General features: G+C 46.1%; 1 protein-coding gene across 3 annotated transcripts in view; it reads right to left on the reverse strand.

Moving 5' to 3' along the window:
- The window catches only part of POC1A (POC1 centriolar protein A), a 104,878-nt gene that overhangs the window by 25,238 nt on the left and 60,957 nt on the right, over window positions 1-18,683 (reverse strand). For all 3 annotated transcript variants that reach the window (XM_090021938.1, XM_090021939.1, XM_090021941.1), the window contains exon 9: window positions 12,324-12,422. In XM_090021938.1, coding sequence (XP_089878064.1) covers window positions 12,324-12,422 — 99 coding nt within the window. The remainder of the gene's footprint in view (window positions 1-12,323; window positions 12,423-18,683) is intronic.

Consider the following 18,683-nt stretch of genomic DNA (forward strand, 5'->3'; position numbering starts at 1 on the left):
CCCAGGGGCATGAAGGGAGAAAAACATCAGGAAGGCCAAACGCTGACTTGAGATGCAACTGGCAAGGGACATAAAAGGCAATACAAAAGGAATCTACAAATATGTGAAAAGTAAGAGGAAAACCAAAGAAGGTTACTAAACAGAGAAGGAAATTTAGTTACAGATGAATAACAGGCTGAGAATGCCTTTTTTTACTTCAGTCTTTATGGCTAAGGTCAACTACCAGATGAAAAGTACAGTTGGGAGCAAAGATAGGGAAGGAGACAAACAGCCTAGAGTATAGGAAAAAACAGGTTAGGGATTACTTAGAGGACCTAGAAGTTTAGGTCTACAGAGCTGGATGGGATACACCCAATGGTACTAAAGGAACTGACTGAGGTAATTTAAGAACCATTAACTATCTTCTTAGAGAAATTCTGGGGTCGTAGATGATTGAAAAGAGCAAATATAATGTCAGTTTTTAAGACAGGGAAGGAGGAGGATCAAGGGAATTAGCCTACTCTGACCTTGATACCTAGAAAGATCATAGAGCAAGTCCTCAAAGAATCTATTTCAAGAACCTAGAGAAGGAGAACAAGGTGATCGGGGCAGCAAGCCCGGATTCAGCAAGAGCAAGTCATGTTTGACCAACATAATTTTTTTTATAAGATAAAGAGACAGGGTCTATGAATGGGGGAGAGCAGTAGATGGGATATACCTTTACTTTAGTATGACTTTTGACACTGTTCCTCACAATATTCTCACTAATAAGCTACAGGAATAAAGACCAGATGCAAGTGCTGTAAGATGGATACATAACTGGTTGGATCATTATGCTCAACAAGTAATTATAACAAGTAATCACTATGCTCAGTATCCAAAATGGTAAAATACAAACCACCATATAACAAGAAACCCACAGACCAAGATACATAGAACCAGCAATCACCCTAAGCACACCAAAAAAGCTGTAATACAGAGCCAGGTCCTCCGATAGCACTGAATTTGCACTGAGAAGACTACCCATGATCATCACCTCACAAATCTCAAAAGGGCTTGCACCCAACTAGGACACTCCTCCAGAGAGACAGATCATACTTTTGAAAAAGCCACACCATGTGAAGAGTTGCTGCAGTACAAAAAGAAAATCCCAACTAATCGCATGCCATTAGTTATGACATACCATCCTTCCCTGGAACCTATGTTGAAAATCCTCAGACAACTGCAACCTGTACTAGAAAACCCAATTCTTAGAGAGCTATTTCCAGAACCACTCATCCTAGTTTTTAAATAAGTACTGAGCCTTGCCAACCTCATTACCAGAAGCAAACTTCCTATGGCCCAAAGCACACTGAATGGATCCAGACCATGCTGGGACAAGAAATGTAAAATCTGCACCCTACAAAAGAACCATCACTATTCCTGGATCTTATACCTGCACCTCCAGAAATCTACTATATCTCATCCAGTTCAATAAGTGCCCAGATGGAAAATATGTAGGAGAAACCAAACAACAACTGCATACCAGAATGAATCCACACCAAAAATCTATCAAAGATAGAAATACCCAACTACCTGTGGATGCACACTTCTCACAAGATAACCACTCTTTCTCCAATCTCTCAGTTCTAATCTTCAAAGGGAATTTACGAAACACCTTTCATAGATGAGCCTACAAACTTCACTTCATCTTCTTCTTGTGTATGACTTCAGAAAGTTGACTCCTCCAACCATTTAAGAGTAGATCTGTCAATATTACTGCAATCTTTCAGACTGTTCACTCCCTCTGGCGGATGTAGGGGGTAGTCAGTTAGTATATGCTGGGCTGTCTGACCTCCTTTGCCACAGGGGCATGATGGTGAGTTCCTAAGAACCATTTTATGTTTGATTTTATTGAAGGCTCCATAGCCTGATCACAGTTGATTCAGGTTTACCCATGCCTTACGTGGGAGTGTATGACTAGGAGGGGGTGAAGATGGTAGTTGTATGTAGTTATGTAGTGGGATGAGTTTGTTATTTCATTGCTCTTCCCACTTTCTCTGGGGCTATGATGACAGTATGGTGTCTCCTGCTTCCTCTATGATGCATTTGGCGGATACTGGTAGGGATTTTCTGCTTCTGGGACGTTTCTGCATTGGGTATTTTTCTACCTTGTCATGTAGTGGATGGTCTTCCTGTTGGGCTTTGATTGCCAAGTCAAGCAGTATTTCAGACCTCTTGATGTTATGAGGAGGGATTCCTACCAAGATGAACATGTTTCCCCATTCTGTGTATACCAGACAGCCACTTATTGTTCATAGTGAAGAATCCTGTGAGTAGCTGAGGAGTCCATCTGACAGTGAAACAAAGTATGTCATTGAGACAATTTCAGAACAATCAGAACTTCACATCATAAATCTAACTGGATACAAAACATCATGGACTAAATATAGACACTGGATTTATGGCACAACATAACCTGCCTGCCATTTGATAACCTCAGGTAACCTGTCTGCTTTTTACCAGCTACATTCTATCACCAGTTCAAATTTCCCCCACCCCGCCTACCTGTCTCACTCTTACTGTTGTACAGGGCCTCTGATTCTCATTGCTACCCATCTGCATTTTCAAAGACCTGCTTTTTGCATACTGGCTTCCATTCCACCCAAGAGAGCATACAAAGGAACAACACACTCTTCCTGTGCCTGAAGAAGGGCGTTTGTGCCCAAAAGCTTGCAAAGAACAAATCTTCCAATATTTGGTTGGCCTAATAAAAGATACTACATTTACCCAAAGAACCTTGTCCAGGTCATATTAACACATGTTCAGTAGGGCTGTGAGAAGCTTTGGTAGCCAATACAACTCGAAAGAGATTTGGCCCAATTTGGCAGCTGAATCTCCAAATCAAAATTGAATTGGAAGACCCATTAAAAGGTCCGAATCAATACAGAAGCCTCTGAATCGATTTGAAGAAGATTTGGAGATTCGGAAGGCTTGCAAGAAACAGAAACTGAGAAGAGGGGTTTGGGGGGGGGTGGGGGGAAGACTGCTCTGTAGCTGGCCAGTGACTGTGATCTTTCCTTAAGTTCCCTTCCAATTACAGTGTTCGGGGGGAGGGGGGGAGGAGGACACAGAAACAACATATACAGCTGTGTGTGAAGTGATCTGTGCCTTTTGTGAGCTGTCTCTCTTGGACCAGCAGCATCTGAAAGGCTCTGGCTTGCTACCTAGCCTCTTGGTCGCTAGCTAATCTCTCTTTTTCAGTGTTTTCCCTGACAATGTCTCATCGCTGTGCAGGAAAGCACAACATATATTACAGCCACACACACACTTTTCAGCACACCGAACATTATGAAGCATGCTGGAAAGGCAGGTGCCAGGTCTTCTGGCAGGGGAAGGAGAGGGAGAGCTGCAAGTTCCCCTCCCCCCAATCACTCTTTCCTGGCAGTGATGTCTTCTATTCCTAGTGGGAGCAAGGAGGTGGGAGCAGTGTCTGCACCACCTTAACTAACACCAGTAATAACTACCAGCACCAGCATGACAGTCTCCACCCCAATTTCAGTTGAGCCTTCCAGTGCCAGTGGAGGAGCAGGATCTGGATGCAGCAGAGCCGACTGCCAAAGCTAAGAAAATTCTGGGAAGGAGAGGGAATCTGAATTTGTGCTCCACCCTTCTCAAAGTTCCCCTACAGGTAGGTCTCTTCTTGAAGGCATTTCAGAGGAGGTTGCGGGGGCAGGTGGCTCAGTTCCTCCTCCTGTTGCGCCTCTGCCTGGTGAGGAGGGGGATAAGGCAGGATCCCCACTCTCAACCCAGAAGTGGGTGGGTAGTATGGGATCATTTCAGGTGGCAGAAGACCAGGTATGCTACCTGCCAGAACTGCCAAAAAGAGATCAGCTGGGGCAAGGATAAGAAACACTTCACCACCATGGTGATGCTGCTGCATCTCAGGAGGCAGCACCCCTTTGCCCTTGTTCCTTTTCAGCCTGGCACCAGTGGGACAGTGTCCAAAAAGAAGTCCCTCTCTTGCTCCAAAGCTCCTATTCCCAAGAAGCAGAGGCAGGCCACCCTGGACCAGTAAGGGAAAGATGGAGACAAAGGAGGGTATGTTCCCAAGATAAGTGAGGTCACCCAGAGCATTGAGGAGATGCTTACTCTGGATGGTCAGCCCTTCTCCTTGCTAAGCATCCAGGGTTCAGGCAGCTCATGGTGTTTGTGGCCTCATCCTACCAAGTGCCTACATGTACCACCTTTAGCAGGATGGTGGTGCCCTCCCTGTATGAGGCATGCAGGGAGTACTTGAGGGATGAGCTGCAGAAGGCAGGGCTGCAGGTAGCTTTGCACTTCACCTCAGACATCTGGAGCAGTTGGGGTGGAGATCACATCTACCTCTCCCTCACAAGGCACTGGTGCAATCAGTCAGGGTGTCGGTAGGCTCTCCTTCAAGCAGAGGTGATGGACGAGTCCCAAGGGAGATTATGGTGGTCATGAACCGCATGGTGCAGGGGTGGCTTGTTGGGCGGGGTGAGCTCACCCATGGGTTCATGGTCACCGACAATGGGGTCAAGGCAGTGCATGATGCCAACTTTGTTGGCATCTGCTGTGTGGCAGATGTGTGCTGTGAGGCTGTTCCTCATAGTCAGGGACGTCTTGGAGGAGGACAGGGCTCTCAGTGATGGCACCATCACTACCACTACCAGCCAGCTCATTTCAAAATGCAGGAAGGTGGAGGGCTACTTCCACTGGAGCATCAAGGGGGGCAAGATGCTGTGGGAAAACAGGCAGAGCTCAGCGTCCCACAGCACAAAATCATGCAGGATGTGGAGACTTGGTGGAACTCCACGTACCTGATACCCAAAAGGCTGGTGGAGCAACAGAAGGCCATCCATGAGATAGCGTTGGTAGGGGAGATTGGGATCAGTGGCCCCCTTAACAAAACAGAGTGGGATATCCTCTCCCAGATCTTGGTGGTCCTCAAGCCGTTCAAAGCAACCAAAAGCCTCAGCGCTGGTAATGCCCTCCTTAGCCAGGTGATCCCCATAGTGAAGGAGCTTGAGAATCAAATGGAGAAGTTCCAGGGGATCAGTCTTCCTGGCTGGGGCAAGCCCGTTTCACTAGAGGTTCAGGCACTGGTGAAGCAGCTGAAGAAGGGCAAAAAAAATGGCTGGATCCATTGTAGTCCAGTACGGTCTTCATGCTGGTGGGCATGTGAGACCCAAGGGTGAAGGGGAGCATCTGCAGCAGCAAAACCTTCGATCACTGGATGGAGGTGCTGGTGAACAGAGTCAGGGAGGCAGAAGGGCAGAGGCAGTGGGACATGGAAGAGGGGGATTCACTTTCCCATGCCAGTACTTCAACCACAAGCCAATTTCCTCCACCACAGCCACTGCTATTGTGGGCCAAGGGCATGGCTTTAATGTTGGGGTCCAGAGGCACCAGATCCCACCATCCAGCAGGTAGCATGGAGGCCTTGGTGGCTACCTATCTCGTGGAGGACATGGCACTGTGACACCTTGGCCTATTGGTTAACCCACAGTCAGGTGTGGCAGGATCTGGCCACCTGTCCTGTCCACCAACCAGTGTTCCAAGCGAGAGGGCGTTTAGCATCACTGGTGATGTTGTGACACCCCACTGCATCTCCCTGGATCCTGGTTTGGTGGAGCAGCTGGTGTTCCTGAAGGTGAACCTCCTGCTGCTGGGGTTCCCCAAGTTCCACATGCAGACAGAGTGAGTGCCACCCTCCTCACTCTGCACCTATTTGCTTTTTTAATTTGCTTTCAGAACCATTTAATGCCCTGCTGTCAGAGCTGGAGGTGGCAGTTTAGTTTATCAGCAGCCAGCAGGGGAAGAATATCTCCCTGCTGAGCTCCCATGCCAGGAAGAACTTGGAAGTATATACAGGCTGGGGCTATGGGGAAGAAGAAAGCCCCAGGGTCCTGGGCATGAGGTAAAAGTGTACCCTGCCAGGGTAGGGAGGCCTGGTGGGACTGTTGGTGGTGTGACAGCCACAGGAAACGCCAGGACTGCGAGCCTTCCTGGTGAAAGGCGGGTAGAGGGTGCCTGATAACCTTCAGCCACCGCACACATGCACAGTCCTGGCTGGGGAAAGCCCAGACCTGTAAGATCTTTGAGTGGCCTGAGGCTTAATGGTTGAAGTGGAGTTGTGAGGATGAGCACAGGCAGGTGGCTCAGATCTGACCTGAGGTACCCTTGACTGGTCTGTGCTGGGGCCAGGGCCCAAAGGGGGGAGGTCAAAGGGTCAGGGGCCCACTGTGAGGAATGCCCAGAGCAAAAGGCTCAGGATTCCGACTGGCCTGAAAGTGGGGCCAGGGCCTAAGGAGGAGACAAAGGTTCCAGAGAGGGGACCACAGCTGGAGGAAAGGAAGGATGGGCCACAGTGTAGGGAAGGTACAGAGTTACAGAATGGATGTCACCCCAACACATCAGGGGTCTAAATGGGCAGCCTCTTGCCTGCATAACATCTGCATCAGTTTTCCATCAAGGTGTGGCAGGTGAGAGAGGGGTGGGCAGTTGGCCCAGAAACAGGTGGGTGGGCCAAGATCTAACCAAGACCAGGAAGGTCCCCTCTTACAGGCTACCATCTTTGCTGCATTCATTCCACTCTGCCTTAACACACACAAGGCAGACAAGGCTCTCTGGGTCAATGTGATATCTTTTATTAGACCAACTGAATAGTTGGAGAAATAGATCTTAGCAAGTTTTTGGGTTTAAAAACCCTTTGTCAGGCTGAGGAAGCATCTACAGTTGGTGTGTGTGCTCTTTCTGGATGGAATGAATAGTAAAGAAGCCAGAGGCTGGTCTGCATGCAAGAAAGCCAGTCAGAGAAAATGTAAATTGAGGCGTCAGGCGGTGAGAGACAGGCTGTGGGTGAGGGTAGGGGGGAAGCAGGTAAAAGTGGAAAAGAACCTGGGGAGTCAGATGTCAGGCAGGTTATAGTGTGTCATAAATCCAATGTCTATATTGAGTCCATGAGTTTTTGCATCTAGGAGGTTGATGAAGTGAAGTTCCGTAGCCTTGTCTGTGAAAAGTGTTTTGTAAATTCTCTTTGAGGATCAGTCCTGAGAGACTGGAGAGAGAGTAGTTTTCTTGTGAGAAATGTGTCCCCACTGGTAATTGGGTGTTCTTATTATTAATAGATTTCTGATGTGCATTTATTCTGGTGCACAGTTGTTGTTCGGTCTCTCCTACGTATTTTCCATTATGGCATTTGGTGCACTGGATGAGGTGTATAACGTTTCTGGAGGTGGAGCTGTAAGATCCAGGAATGGTAATGGTTTTGTTGTGGGGTGTGGTAATTGTGGGGGTACTGGAGATATGTTGGCAGGTTTTGCATTTCTTGTAATGGCATGGTCTGGATTAATTTGGTGCGTTTTGGGCTGTAGGAAGTTTGCTTCTGGTGATGAGATTAGTGAGCTTCAGTATTTGTTTGAGTTTACAAAACACTTTTCTGGCCTGGCAGATCCAAGAAAAATGCCAAGAACAACACCAGGAACTGCATGGCCCCTAGCTGGCCTCTCTAGCATGGGCACCAGGAAGTTGTTCCCAACACTGTCTAAAAACTTCCTGGATTGCACTGCTGTATTTTCTTTCCAGATATCAGGGTGACTGAAGTCCCCCATGTGACTGGGAAACATCTGCTAGCTGTCTGAAGAAAGTCTCATCTACCACTTCTTCCTGTTCTAGTGGTCTGTAGCAGACACCTGCTACAATATCACCCTTGTTACTCTCCCAGAGTAACCTTAACCCAGAAACTTTCAACATGCCTTTATACCATTTCATACAGGAGCTCTGAACAATGATATGGTTCTCTTATATGAAGTGCAACTCATCCTCCTTTTCTCCCCTTCCTGAACAGTTTGCATCCATCCATGACAATACTTCAGCCATGCAAGCTAGCCCACCAAGTCGCTGTTATTCCAATCACATGATAGCTCCATGACTGAAGAAGGACTTCCAATTCTTCCTGCTTGTTCTCTAGGCTCTGTGCATTTGTGTACATACACCTAAGGTAACTAGTTGATTGCCCTGATTTCTCAGGAAGTATGAGAACACTCCCCCCATTGCCCTCTTCTTCTTGCTCTTCCTACAGGTCTCCTGCTTCCCCACTTACCTCAGGGCTTTGGTCTCCATCCCCTGATGAACCTAGTTTAAAGCCCTCCTCGCAAGGTTAATGAGCCTGTCCGCAAAGATGCTCTTTCCTCTCTTCATCAGGTGGATCCCATCTCTTTCCAGCAATCCTTCTTTTTGGAACAACATCCCACTCTGTCATTTTTGTGTCTCCAGGGTGAGACAGTTTTCCTCAAAGTATGATGTTTGTTCCTGCACTCTCAGTAAGGCTTCTTTAAAGTACAGCCAGCTTTCCTGGACTGCTCTCTCCCTCAGACTGGCTTCCCAGGGGATCCTGCCTATAAGTTTCCTGAGTGAGCTGAAGTCTGCTTTTCTGAAGTCCAGGGTCCTTACTCTGCTGCTCTCTATCCTTCCTTTCTTCAGGATCCTCAGTCATCTCATGGTCACTGTTGCCCAAGTTGTCATCCACTACTACATTTCCCACCAATTCATCCCTGTTTTTGAGCAGCAAGTCAAGAGGAGGATCGGGCCAAAAGAAATGTCATAAGGTTCAACAAGGACAAGTGCAGAGTCCAGCATTTAGGAGGGAACAATTTCATGCACCAGTACATGCACAGCAGGGGACTGACTGGGTAGGCAACAGCTCTACAGAAAAGGACCTGGGGGTTACACTGGACAATAAGATGAATATAAGCCAACATTATGCCACTGTTGTAAAGAAGGGTAATGGCATCCTGGGTTGCATTTGTAGGTGTGCTGCCAGTAAATCAAGGGAAATGATTCTTCCCCTCTATTCAGCATGGGTGAGGCCACATCTGGAGTACGGTGTTAAGTTTTGCCCCTCCCCACCCCCCATTACAGAAAGGATATGGACCAATTGGAGAGAATCCAGCAGAGGGCAAAAACAATGGTGAGGGGGCTGAGACACATGACTTATGAGGAGAGGCTGAGGGAACTGGGTTTATTTTGTTTGGAGAAGAGAACACTAAGAGGGGATTTAATAGCAACCTTCAACTAGCTGAAGGGAGATTTGAAAGAGGATGGAGCTAGACTGTTCTTAGTGGTGGCAGATGACAGAACAAGGAGCAACGGTCTCAAGTTTCAGCAAGAGAAGTTTAGATTAGATATTAGGAAGAATTTTCTCACTAGGAAAAACACTGGAACAGTAAAACACTGGAACAGGTTACCCAGAGAGGTTGTAGAATCTCCATTCTGGGTGGTTTTCAAGACCTGGCTAGACAAAGTTTTGGCTGGGATAATCTTGCTGGGGAAGGTTCCTGCTTTGAGCAGGGGGTTGGACTAGATGACCTCCAAAGTTCCATTCCAACCCTAATTTTCTATGATTTTGATGATAAATAGAATGAAAGGAAACAAGACCAGGAAATCTTACCTTTAAACATCACTTGTGGCATCTGCCAGAGACCCTGCTATCAACTGACTTATCTACAATCCTTCACTTGACGTGTATGAGCGATCATCCTTGAGAGTGAGGGACTGCTGCTGCTAACACATACTACATGTATTTCAATAGTAACGTTGCTATTAAAATTTATTTAAACTTATTTTCTTGGGGTGATTGTAGACCCTAAAAAAATGGTTCTTTAAACTCAGTGTGTTCCTGCACTGAGCCCCGTGTATATCCAGAGGAGGCAGTGCCTTATTTGGACCCAGCTTGCCCAATGTCTGTATAGATCAGGTGCTTAAGTGGGATTTTTTTGCGCTCTGATCTAATAGATGATTGGATCAGCTTTAGCCAAGTGCTAAAAAGCCCTGCTAAGGCACCCAATTTATACAGATGCTGCAGAGCTGGGTTGAAGTTCCATGCTGCTTTCTTTCGGCAAAGCACGGTTTGTTTAAAAAATAAAAACAATGTCTGTGAGCAGCCTTGAACACTTGATTTTGGTGATGCATGCTGCCCAAAAGTTCCTTGGTCCCCAAAACAACTTTGGGGATCAACCATGGCTCCCTACACCTTCTGTGCAAGAAAGCTACTTTCAGGTGGAGTGCCATTAGCCAGCAGACCTACTTGGAAAAGCACATTTTCAGTGAAATCTGAGAATTTTTCCTGTGTAAGAAACAGAACTAAGACTATATGGAACAAAACTGGACAGAGAAATTAATCTGTTCTGAACTCAATTCTAAATCTTGTAAAGTGGCCATTGAACGAACAAGTGGATGACCAATTAAAAAATTCTGCACTTAAGTGAAGAAGAATGTATGTTTTACATAGATATTTGCAGTTTTATTATAACCATATGATGCCTGGAGAGGCTGGGCTGGGCTGGGCTGGACCGGGTTAGCTCTATGCCGTGCTGGCTGGAACTGTGTGGTACTGCTGTGTCCTGCTGCTGGCACCTTGTCATCTTTAACAGGCAGCCATGGGAAAATAATAATTCATTTTCTAAATTTTTTTTAGGAGCCCTGCAAGCCAGATAGCATGGCCTGGTGGGCCATATTTTGCTAACCCCTAACCTAGGGCCTTGTTGCACGTTACAGTTTGCATACATTATATTTAGTTTGAATTAATAATTAATATAACAGTTTCTGAGCACTCACATGTTAATACTCACTGGGTGCATCTACACATTCATTAAACAACTGCAGCTGTTTTTGCTACTGTGCATTAAATTTAGTACCTCTAATGTGAGGTACTAACTAAATGCACATTAGGCTGCCCTAATGTGCAGTAGCGAAAGTGCTCACTTTTTTAGTAATGCTTAATGCACAGTAACCTAAGTTTTATTGCACATTAGCATGGTTTTTGCCATGATGCTCTAATATGCTCAATAAAATAGGCTACTGAGCATTAAAGCATACACGTAGACATGCCCACTATGATCTAAATATGAACAGTAGCATCACACCGGAGTCTTGAACAGGCTCTGGTAAGATCCCAGGACTGAGACTAAAAAACAACTTATTTTCAGTCTCAGACCTGGGATCATACCAGCATTGGTTCAAGGCTTCTGTGCTGCGTGGGGGCTGGGACTGGCTCCTGTGCTGCATCAATGCCATGCAAGTGTCACTCCCAGGCCACACACTGCACTGGAGCCTTGAACTGGCAAAGCTTCTGTATAGGGTGGAGCCCAATGAACAGTTGTTTGTCAGACTCCCAGCCCCCTTCCCAGACCAGAGCTTTGAACTAGCAAGGCTTCAGTGCAGTGCAGAAGGTGGGAAGGGGAGTCAGGCTCCACAGCTCTGTACCACAATCACCTGATCATATTACCTCCATGGACAGCCTGATGCTGGGTCAGCATGCATTAGGTAAACACAGTCTGGAGATCCTCCTAACTGGAAAAGCCCTAACTTTCTTATGCTAGTATGGCAATTAACCCCTGGTTTACTTCTTGAAAGCTCAGACACTAGCATTGTAAGTGCAGTTAGCAAGTGATAAGTGTAACATGCAAGAGAGTCCTTACTATAAAACCACCAAACTGTAATAAAGATTTGAGTGGAAATCAGATCCTGTTTGGACCCACTACAATACCATGAGAGAGAGGGTGTGATCAGTGAAGTGTGCTGATTCTGTTGCTGTAGTGGGTGGTTAGGAGGTGAGCTTTTGGAGAACTGAATTTGGACATAGTCGTTTGAGCCCTTGGTAATGTTTCTGCATGATATTCCTACAGCTGCAGGAAATATAGGCTGTGGCAAAATATCACCCTGATCCTGATAGCAGGACAGAGGACTTAGCCTCCACTTTCTGTTGGGAAAGCCCAGAGAAAGCAAAGCTAAGGAAGGCAGGAGGGGCAGTGTCCATCTACCTGATAGTCTGAGTGAAATATTTACCTGAGTCGTTCAATGTCTGACTAGAAAAAGGTTTGGCATATGTAATCTCTGTAATAGCTGACTGTTTGAGAAAGAAGAAACTGCTTTGCGTGAGAGAAGGAGTTTGAATTTGTGGGCCAGTAGCCAGGGTTTCAAAGCAATGTCAGCTTGTTACCTCTGTGTTCCTAGACTGAAGGTTGCTGTGTGACTCTGGTATATGTTAATACAACTTTTTCTTTTACTGCTCTGTCCTATTTTATAACTTATATTCTATTGTATCTAACAATATACTTTCATTCAGTTTAAACACATGCTCAGGAATATTTTATTTTGTGCAAACTCTCACATAAAACCTGGCAGATATGCAGCCCGAGTTTTAACTCTTAGGTTACCTGGCAAAACCTTATGGCTCTCTGTCACTCCTTTCACCTCAGTGTTTTAATTAGTTGCCTGCCCCAAAATAAATTCATCTGTGAACCCTGGTTAAAATATTGATGGTTAACAAGTTGACTTACCAGACTGTGAAGAGTTCCATTTATGCTGATACCATGCTTTTGAGTTTTCAATACATCCCCATAGTCAGTGGCATCAAAGTTAGTCTTCCATACCATCACCTGTAGGACCAAACCAATTGGCTAAGTTAACCATCTTAACATAGTCATTTTGCTGGATATCACTCCATAAGGAATTAAGTCTTTACAATACAGAGTGTGAAGACCCAATTTGGCTCACTGTCACAGATTAACTACTTGAACAGACAGAGAATCCCATAAGAAACAAGATCTCTAATGACGTTGATAAAAAGTTCTAAAAATATTTTGAGTGAATTGGTAAGTATCTTTTAGCTACTAATACAAAAATATTTTTGCTGTATATTTTAGTTTACAAATGTAACCCCCCATTTTTAGAAAGTTAACAGTATTGAACCTGCAAGTAGCAGGGGGCCTGCTTAAGAACACCATTATTGGAAGCACAGAGCAAATGCATATAGAAAAATTAAAAAAATGGAAAAGTGGACCAAAGAAAGCCAACACAGTTTAATAGCAGAGCTGCTGAGACAATAAACAGAAAAAGGCTGTTTATTTCCAAAAAAGAAAGTCAAATTCTAATGAGGAAAATAAAAGAACATAAAATTCTGTCAAATCAAATATAAAACTGTAATAAGACAAGCTAAGAAAGAATTTGAGGAGAAATTTCCAAAAAACATGAAAAGTAACAATAACATCTTTTTTAAGTACATGAGAAATTGAAGACCTGCCAGGGAATCAGCTGGGTCTTTGAATGGTCAGAGTGTAAAAGAAGTACTAAAGGATGACAGGGCCATTGCTGAGAAACAAAATGCTCTTTGCATCTGTCTTCACTGTGGAAGACGCCAGGAAAATTCCTTCACCAGATCCACTCCTCTCGGGCCAAGTATGTAGAGCTGACCCAAACTTTTAGTAGATGGGGTTATAGAGGAAATTCATAAATTAGACCGTAGCAAATCATCAGAATCTGATGGCATTCACCTAGATTTTGAAGGCGCTCAGATCAGAAATAGCTGAATTTTTAATTGTAAAATGGAACCTATCACTAAAAACAGCTTCAGTACCAGAGGACTGTAGGGTTGCCAGTGCGATTCCAATATTTATAAAAGGCTCTAGAGGGGTGGAGAACTACAGGCCTATGAGCCTAACTTTTGTTTCTGGAAAATTTCTAGAAACAATAAAAAAAATAACAGAACAATAAGAAAATAAAAGAATTGTTCAGCTCATGGATGAACATGACTTGCTGGGGAGGAATCAAAACAACTGTCAAAGGGATATGCCTCACAGACCTACTAGAGTTCTTTGAGTGCGTCGATAAGCAGGTCAAGGCAATCCAGTTGACATAATATATCGAGTAAAGCCTTTGACAAAGTCCCCCCCATCAGAGGCTCTCAAGGAAGTTAGGTAGTCACAGGATTACAGGAAATGTCCATTCATGGATTAAAATTGGCTTAAAGATAGAAAGCAAACAATGAGTATGAATGGTCAGTTCCCCCAGGGATCTGTTTTGGGACCACTGCTGTTTAACATTTCCAGATCACTTATGAATAAGGGGATGAGTAGCAAGGTGGCCAACTTTGAGTATATCACAAAATTATTCAAAAAGTGGTAAAGACCAAGGTAGACTATGAGGAACTACAGAAGGATCTGGCACAACTGAATGGGCAACTACATGGCAAATGAAATTCAATGTGGGTAAGTGTGAAGTGATGCACCCAGGCAAAAATAACCCAAACAATACCTACACTATGATGAGCTCTACATTAGCTATTACCACAGGAAAGATCTGGGAGGCACTGTGGACAGTTCACTACAACATCAGCTCAGTGCTCAGCAGCCAACAAAAAGGCAAACAAAAATTTAGGGATTAAGAAAGGAATTTCAAACAAAACTGAAAGTATCATCGTGCCATGTCTTGAATACTGTGCCCAGTTCTGGTTCACACACCTCACGAAGGATACAGAAAAATTAAAGAAGGTTTAGAGAAGGGCAACAAGGATCGTTAGTGGAATGGAGGGACTTTCATATGAGGAGACACTAAAGAGCCTAGGCCTACTCAGTTTAGAAAAGAGACACTTGAGGGGGTGCATGGTAAAGGATTACAAAATACTAAATAGCAAAGAAAAAGTAAATAGGGATATCTTACTTACTGTCTTAATACAAAAAACTAGGAGTCACAAAATGAAACTAGTATAGGAAATAAGGTTGAAACTAAGGAAAGAAAGTTATTTTTCACACAACATGTAATAAAAATGTGGAACTCACTGCCAGATGTTGTGGAAGTGGACAGTTTAGTCAAATTCAAAAAGGGACTGTACAAACTCTTGGAGAAAAGGGGCAGTGGCCCTTAAGTATAGGAGTTAGGGATACAGCCTCTGAACTTCTTATACCTTAAATGTTCAGGGATGCAAGTAAAAGAGGAACAGTAGAAAAAACCCTGGTCATACCCTGTTCATTCTTCCTTTCAAAATTCACTCTCTGCCACTGTGTGACACAGACCTATTTGATGTGCCATGGGGTCATGGGCTTTGGCCCATCGTGAAATACTATAAGCCTCCCTTAAAAAGGGAGACTGCCGGGAATGAATTAATTGACTTCTTGGGACAACTAAAAAGAAAACAGGAGTGGGAGTGAAGTCATAATTAGGGAACCGGAAGGGCACATTGAGTAGAGCACACCAGCCAGCACCTGCTGCCCCTAAATGAGTCGAAGGAACCTGTGGATACTGACCAATGAAACTCTGCCTGAAGATATGAATGGAAGAGTTACAGGAAGACAGCTCCAAACTCGCTCAGGTTCCCTCCAGCCAGAGGTTCCTTCCTGGTCTTATATATGGCCAACCTGGCCAGAGCAAGAAGGCGGTCCCAGGGATTGATGTACACACAACAGGAAGTGCATAACAAAAAAAGGTGCAGGAAGAAGTAAAGCCAAAGCCTCAGCAGGAGGTTCTGGAAGAGGAATAAGAGGGGCTGCAACCTGGCATACCTGAGGTAGACATGTTCCAGGGTCTTCCTCTGTTGGCAAAAGGGGCAGGTGATGGGGATGTCTGTAAAGCATGCAAGATACATGCCTATCCTGATGGCTCCATGGAGGAGTTGCCAACTGACGTCTCTGGTGGCTTAAGGGATCAAGGTGGAAACCATCTGTACGCCAACGACCCTTGCCCCCTGCCCTTCCCTAGGGTGTCCCACCACTTGTTGTCAGGGTGGGACACAAGGATGGGATGATGGATTGAGCAGAGCATGAACATGCAGAGCTGGCAGCAGTGGGTTGTTTGGAGGTAGACCAACTTGGTGGCAGACCGCCTGTTAAGATTGTAAGGTAGAGAGCAAAGTGGGGTCTGCCAAGGCAGTGGCCCCATGACTAGCTCCAGGGGGCTTGGGGGATATCAGGGGCAGGGACTGCCCCCATGCAGGACCTGGTAAACGTAGGTGAAGACAATGGGTGGCAGGGCAGCCTCTACTTCCTGGAGTAAGCAGCAGGAAGCATGCAGCATAGGCAGCTCCATACACTGGGCCAGTGAAGAGGGATCCACCTACCTGTCTGGCATAGTCCTCTGATACAAGTGATGATGGCCAGGACCACCCTCTGGCACATCCAGGACACCTCTGGCACTGGCACCACCACCTGGGGGGTTTTCAGTAGGGGCTTGTCAAGGAGATTGGCACCTTGGGTAACCGGGTCTTGGGACCTGGAGGCAGAGATCAGTGTCCAGGCCCTGAGGCAGTCTCCCCTTTGAGAACCAGAAGGAACATCAAGACGTTGCAGGTGAGTGAAGGGGGGACTGTTCCCAGAGTGAGCCAAGAAAGGGAGGACCCTGGGGAGGGCTCCAGGAGCCTGTGACTGTCCTGGGGATGGCACCCTGTAACATTGCTGCACTGGCTGGGAAGACTCCTAAGGCAGTATGTGCCATAAGACAATGGCTTATGTGGAAGGAAAAAGAGAACCCTTGGGTCCAACGAGAAGTTGGAGAAGTATATAGAGGCGCTGGCCTCGGACCTGGCAGCACAGCAACAGATCTTGGAACTTCTGGTCCAGATAGTCCAGGGTCTGCAATGCCAAACAGAAGCATAGCAGCAGCTGCTGTTAGAGAGAGGAGTCAGGTGCACTTCAGGAGGGAGAATCTGATAGGTCAGATCCCCAAATAGCAAAAAGTCAAAAAAGAGAGGAAGAGGAGAACCAATGTTTACTGATAAGTGTGATGGGGTGAAGTGTTGCTATGGAGAACTGGCTGGCCAAGAGCTGGGAAAAGACTGGGCTGTGCTGATGGTGGATGTGCAGGTACAGACAGACAGTACGGGTTATGGTGGACTCAGGCTCAGCCCAGATGGTAGTGTGGAGAAACTTGGTGCAAGGAAGAAAGAGGAAAGTGGTAGTTCGGATAACCAATAGATGCTTGTATGGGGAAACCCAAACATATGTTAAAGTGCAGGTCATCCTGCAGTTAGAAGATGATACCCATTGGGTGCTAGCACGAATAGTCAATACATTGCCACATCTGGTGCTCCTGAAATGAAACTAGCCAAAGCTTTTAGCAGTGGTACAGCCTGCCGTGAGGGCAGGTCAGGGGTCAATAGCTGGCGAGAGGCCAAAAGCTGAAGTACGGATGCATAGCCTGGGAGGGGCGAAGAGAGACAGTGAACCCACAAGACTCACCTGACACTGGGAGGATGGAGTCCCAGGAAATGGGTTGGAGGCTGGAGAAACACACAGCTGAACACACAGCTGGAAGTTAAAAAGGGTAGAAACCCACAGCACGAAGAAAAGGGAAACCAGGGCTGTGGGCCGCCAAGCTTCAAGAGAGGCAGGAGAAAGGGAGAAAGGAGGAACCAGGGAATTAAAGGCCAACCTCAATCCCTGGAAAAACCCTGGAAAAAATTATCAAAGAATCCATTATTGATAGGCTAACAGGAGGCAGTACTCTAAATGACAGCCAACGTGGCTTTGTTGCGGGCAGGTCATGCCTGACCAACCTCATTTCCTTCTACAATCAGGTAACTCACCAGCTGGATAAGGGAAATGAGGCTGATGTCTTGGATTTCAAAATGCCTTTGACTTAGTCTCCCCACAATGTCCTTATGGTAAAATTGGGTACATATGAGGCCTCAACTACTTTACAGTCCAGTAGCTAGATAACTGGCTCCAAGGTAGGACCCAGAGAGTATTAATAAATGGAACTGAGTCAACATTGTAGAAGGTGACCACTAGCATCCCTCAGGGTTCAGTATTCGGACCAATGCATTTCAACATGTCCATCAATAATTTGTACTCTGATGTTAAACATGTACTGGTAAAGTTTGCAAACAACACCAAATTATGGGGAAGTGTGATCATGCTTGAGGACAGGCTGGGGATACAGGCTGACCTGGACAGGTTTGTAAGGTTGGCAGATCAAAACCTGATGATGTTTAACACAAAGAAATGTAAAGTGCTCCATCTGGGGAGAAATAATCTGCAACAGACTTACAGGCTTGGCAGTGCTACACTTGCCAGCACCACAACTGAAAGAGACTTGGGGGTTGCATGGCTAGCCCACAATTTTGGGGGGCAAGATATAGTTTTGGGGCCCCCAATCCATTGGCAGAGATGACTATAGCAGGGTGTGGGGCCCCCTTTCCTGTCCCCCAGCATATTTACGCTGGTAAATGAACATCCTGGCACACCAGATGTGGGAGGGCATTCAGAATTTCTGGCCAGAACAGTTAAACAAACATCCAACCTGCCGGGCAGGATACACAATAAATGCGGCAGCCACCACCAAACGCAGGAGGGGCTGCAGCCTCTCCACCTGGTGCTGTGGGGCCCTCTGTGGCCACAGGTTGCACAAGATAGGATGGGCCGGCCCTGGGGAGTCATGATAGACCACAGAATGAACATAAGCCACTAATGTGATGCTGTAGCTAGCAGAACGAACAAAACACTGACATCTCGAGCAAGATTAAAGATATCATCCTCCTGCTGTACTCGGCCTTGGTGAGACTGCAGCTGGAGTACTGTTTTGTTTTGGTGCTACACTTCAGGAAGGATGTAGAGAAGCTTGAGAGTCCAAAGGAGGGCCATGCACATAATTAGAGGTCTAGGCCCAGTGACTGAGTAGGCCTAGTGAAGCACTGCCCAAGCCACCAAGTCCAGTCCCCAGCGGGAGCTTAATGACTGGGGAGACGACTCCCCCCAGGTCTTGCAGAAAAAGCATGAAAGCTCCATTAGGGGTGTAGGCAGGGACAGAGCTGAGGACCATCTAGGTCCCCAGCCCTTCCAGGGGTTCAAGGGGAGACATGTTTGCCCCCCCACTGTAAGCCCCTCCTCCACCACCTCCTGCATAGCAGCCTCCATGGCAGGGTAAAAGAC

The sequence above is a fragment of the Crocodylus siamensis genome, chromosome 11 (genome assembly GCF_052110815.1).
Source record: "Crocodylus siamensis isolate JL-2025a chromosome 11, ASM5211081v1, whole genome shotgun sequence".
Classification (NCBI taxonomy): Eukaryota; Metazoa; Chordata; order Crocodylia; family Crocodylidae; genus Crocodylus; species Crocodylus siamensis.